The sequence below is a fragment of the Cryptotermes secundus genome, unplaced genomic scaffold (assembly GCF_002891405.2).
Source record: "Cryptotermes secundus unplaced genomic scaffold, Csec_1.0 scaffold896, whole genome shotgun sequence".
Classification (NCBI taxonomy): domain Eukaryota; kingdom Metazoa; phylum Arthropoda; class Insecta; order Blattodea; family Kalotermitidae; genus Cryptotermes; species Cryptotermes secundus.
Window position 1 is genome coordinate 301319 of NW_019738361.1, and position 4269 is coordinate 305587.

At 37.5% G+C, this 4269-nt stretch overlaps 1 protein-coding gene across 1 annotated transcript; it reads right to left on the reverse strand.

Moving 5' to 3' along the window:
* Positions 1–259: 259 nt before the first annotated feature.
* Positions 260–3742, reverse strand: LOC111870904. Its single transcript, XM_023863534.2, has 2 exons — positions 1870–3742; positions 260–946 (listed from the first exon to the last, which is right to left on the reverse strand). The coding sequence occupies exons 1-2, from the start codon at positions 1921–1923 to the stop codon at positions 536–538; spliced, it is 465 nt and encodes a 154-aa protein (XP_023719302.1). The 5' UTR covers positions 1924–3742; the 3' UTR covers positions 260–535.
* Positions 3743–4269: the final 527 nt, after the last annotated feature.

The following is a 4269-nucleotide window of genomic DNA, read 5'->3' on the forward strand; positions in this document are numbered from 1 at the left end:
CAAAAAGACCACGATGTTTCGAAGACTGGATCTGTCTCCGTCTTCAGGTGGGTAGGGAAGGATAAACCTACTCAGTTGGGCCCGTTAGAAAGAGCTAGTCTCAATCACTGGTCTTTTGTCTTTTACATACCAGACGATGGATGAAGTCCAAAACAAGCCAAAAGAAGTACAGTATACACCATCGTCAGAATCCTTTCAAGTCTATTTTTACTGATGTTCAAATCCATAAGGATACCAATTAGAAATCAAACACAAAGTGTTAAGCAATAATTCTTTGTAATACAGCAACTTATTTGTAATATGATCTAACATTATGAATACAAAAAACATCACACATCACAGATGGACCAATTTTAGATTCTGCTTTCACTAACCATTCATGCCTTTTATTTTCTTGTGTTCTCTGATGATGTTACCACCATTTTCTTCAGGCCTTACAGACTTCCAATCTGCATAGCAGTTATCAGCACAAGGCACAGAGCAGAAGAGCTAAGATTATTAGCAACTGCTGACTGAAAATACAAGCCATAACCGATCACTTCAACAAACGTGGAAAGAGCACAACGTTTTCAGTTTGTCTTGCCAATTGATGAAGTTGTTCAAAAACAGCTGCTTTCTTTATCCTGTACATGTCTCTCACATCTTGCAGCTGCAATTCTGACTCTGTTAGCAACTGTCCCATTTCAGTATGGCCCCCCTTCGCTTGCAGTATGCATCTTGGTAGCCCTCGCAGTGGTTGGAGGGGCAGGTCATGTAATGGGGATGATACACTGCGATCAGTATCCTTATCTGACATGCTGTTACAGCTCCTTGCCCTCTGACACCAAAGCATACAAGCTTTTGCTATGTGCCGCAGTGTATCCAGCGCATGAAACAGAGTTCTCTTTTCATGAACGCTGAGATGATTTTGATGAGGATCAGATTCTTTCTCCGCAACAACTGTCTCCTGCAAGAAACAAGAAAACTATACACCTGGGAGTAATCCCCACCTTCATTATACACAAAATGAACAAATATTCTGTTCTCATCATGACTTTCCATAGTATAAAACCCTTGTTCTTAATGTATAAGGCACACACTATTATTGCGATGCATCATGATTTCAAGGAGTATGCAAATTGCCAGTCCATGATGAGACGTGTCGAGGCGTGCATTGAATTTCATGGAGAATATTCTGAGCATTTATTACAAATGTACTCTTTCAGGTATTACTCACAAATGAAATGTTTCCGGACGCATGCTGATGTGGATATCTTTTCTGGTTTTGGTACGTGGAACTCATGTCCTAAGTTTGTTCGCACCTTTCAGTTATACCCTTTGTACGTCAAAACATTGAAACACCTTTCAACATTTGATGCAGCTAAACCCCAAATGCCTAAATTACACAATAAATACAATAAAGCGGTGATTCCCAACTTTCTTTCTTCTGAGGTTTCTAATGAATCTTCTCCTTATCCTGTGTTCCACAATACAGCTGCTGTCTTTTACTTCCTCATAAGTGATGTACATTTCTCAAAGGGGGCACAAAGAAATTACAATCCAAATAATTTACCAAAACATGGATATGCAAATCACATATAAATAAAGCTACAGGTAATAAATACAGCAGATATGTAGTATGTAACAACTTCTAAAATATTTTCTACATTTTTAATTAACTACAATATTATAAGCCCATGCTGGGAGCCACTATGTTGAGGAGCAGACATGTTTTGTAGCAATGACCCATGCGGATATATACACCTGGAGATGAATATGTTTACAATATATTTAAAATACAGCCACCCTTCAAAATAAATCCTGAAAAATGAGTATGTGATGACAAAACTGCTCTTTAAAAATTATGTATAAGGTGGAACTAATCCTCACCATCCACTCCCAGAAGACATGGCACTTCTTAAGCCACTGCTTGTGTGTATCCATAAGCACAACATATTCACTAATTCTGTCAAGGTATACTGGCAGTAACTCAGGGTAACGAACGAGTTTTGTTTCGCTGACAGACAGGTGAGGTAAACCACAACAATTAATAGTGCTCTCATGAACCTGAAGGAAAAACTCTTATTACAATGGTAATTAACAAGAATCCAGCTGATAACTGAATCATACAGTGCTGCCATCAACTGCTCAGTTTATAGTTCACTGAACCACAGCCATTATAAACAAAGCATAGTATCTTCTGGGATGTGACACAGAGTAGTCTCGAACATGTTCATTGACGTTTTGGAGGAAAATACTGCCTCCATCTTCAGGGTCAAAGAGTAATCAAGCAAGCAAAAGGCAAACAAAGAGAGCTGCAAGTGGAAAACCAGGTTCAAATATAAGTGCCACATCCCGGGTGACAGCACTCTTCAGTCACCAATGTGACCTCAGATATCAAAACAAGAGAAATGTTTAAAAGCAACACATCACAAAGCATGTAAGCTATTATGTACTAACTAATGTTATCTATATTATTTTAACTATCTGGACATCAGAAATGTACACATGGTCTCAAAATTCAGGAATGCAGACTCCATCTTGTCATTCTTCAGTGAGCACTGACATGAAATTCCATCCTGATATAACTTCAACTGATGCATAACTTTTGCCAAGTCCCACGCTCTGAAACAATAAATGTTAACCCTTCAATTTATTTGGGCTGTCTAAGACTGCAAGAAAACCTTGGACAGGATAGTCATTTCAAGTTGAGATTTAAATTTAGTTCCTCCTAAACACAAAACACTTTGATGTTTAATTCCACGATACAATTTGTGATTATATATTTAGGCAAAACAGGAGGTATGAGATACCAAAATCCTACTAAGATTTGAATTCAGACAATAACCTCTTTGTACCAAAGTGTAAGTTCTTTAAATTCTCTGTAATCGCTTCAGCCACTGGATAGTCAGTGAATTCTTTATATCGTCATATTTAATATTACCTAACCTGGTACACTACTTAATCTTTGTCAAATATTCCATTCCTGCTGCTTCAGTGTTGCAACTATTTTTGTTCTAACCGAAACTTCGACCACTTTACGAACTTTCTTTTATTTGCTGTTTTAATTTTCTTTTTATTGTCAAACACATTCCTTCCTAAGCTGTGGCTTTCATTGTTTACAACACAGGTTCATAAGAAATCTGACACCACAAAAACTTAAATTATAAAACATGTGGAAACCTTTCAAAATTGGTTTATGAAGTCAGAACATGCATGTATTGCAAACAAAAAAAATAATCTCTTCATTTCTATCATTTTTCAATTTTATATTCTATCACTTTATATTTGTATAATGTGTGAAAGACACTTATGCAGAATTTAAATATGAATCACAATTTAATTACCTTAGCAGTCACCGATAACTTGCAAAACAGAGACTATGAGAAGACATCAGAGTCTGAAGGATGATACCCAGAACCTCAACGTCTCACAACCCTGTGGACCTCCACAGCCTGTTACAGGGACACCTTTACTTTACTTTACTTTGACATACTTATACTCAGTAAGTATGAAATATACAGGACTTGAATTCAAATTTAATTCACAGCAGCATTTACGATGAGTTCTATCTTCTGGGATATGACATTGTGTAGTCCCTTGAAAATCAATGTTTCAGAAGAATATGTCACCTTCAGCTTCACAGTTGAAGAAACCAGCATGAAGCACATGGAGGGCAGCATTATTTCCCAGAAAGCAGAACTCTTCAGTATGAAATACAGTTTCAAGAATGAAAGGCAATTAATTGTAAAATACAAGAGCTACATAATTACCTTGGTAGCAAATTTCACTCTTGCCTGACAAGTTTCAGTAATAGAGTTCACATTGTGCCTTATTTTCCCAGCAATCCAAAGAATGGAATTTAAAGTGCATTCTAAAGATCCTGCCTTGAACACAGGCTGTGAAGGAACATCTCGTGATTGCTATATGACAAAGAAACAAAAAGGAAATCTTTAGTCTTGGCCTCAAGATTAACACTTACAAGATACGGTAAGACAAGAAATTTACAATCATTCACAGTGTAGCAGCTTTTTGTAGATTAATTTCATTAAAGTAATTAATTCTGGCTATCATAATTTCTGTCATTAACTCCACACTCAAAGGCCGCACCATAGCTCAAGTGGTTAGTCGCTGGCTTCCCAACGTGGCGGCCCAGTTTTGATCCCGGGTATGGTCAAGTGGGATTTGTGGGGGACAAAGTGGCACTGGGGTGGGTTTTCTCCAAGTATTTCGGTTTCCCCTGCCAATCTTCATTCCACAAAATTCTCCATCATCATAATCACCCAGGGC

Bases quoted from the DNA above. Each gene is read 5' to 3' on its own strand.
- LOC111870904 (XM_023863534.2), bottom strand. From the start codon at position 1,923: ATGGATACACACAAGCAGTGGCTTAAGAAGTGCCATGTCTTCTGGGAG. The intron at 947-1,869 runs GTGAGGATTAGT...TGTTTCTTGCAG, and splicing joins ATGTCTTCTGGGAGTGGATG to GAGACAGTTGTTGCGGAGAA.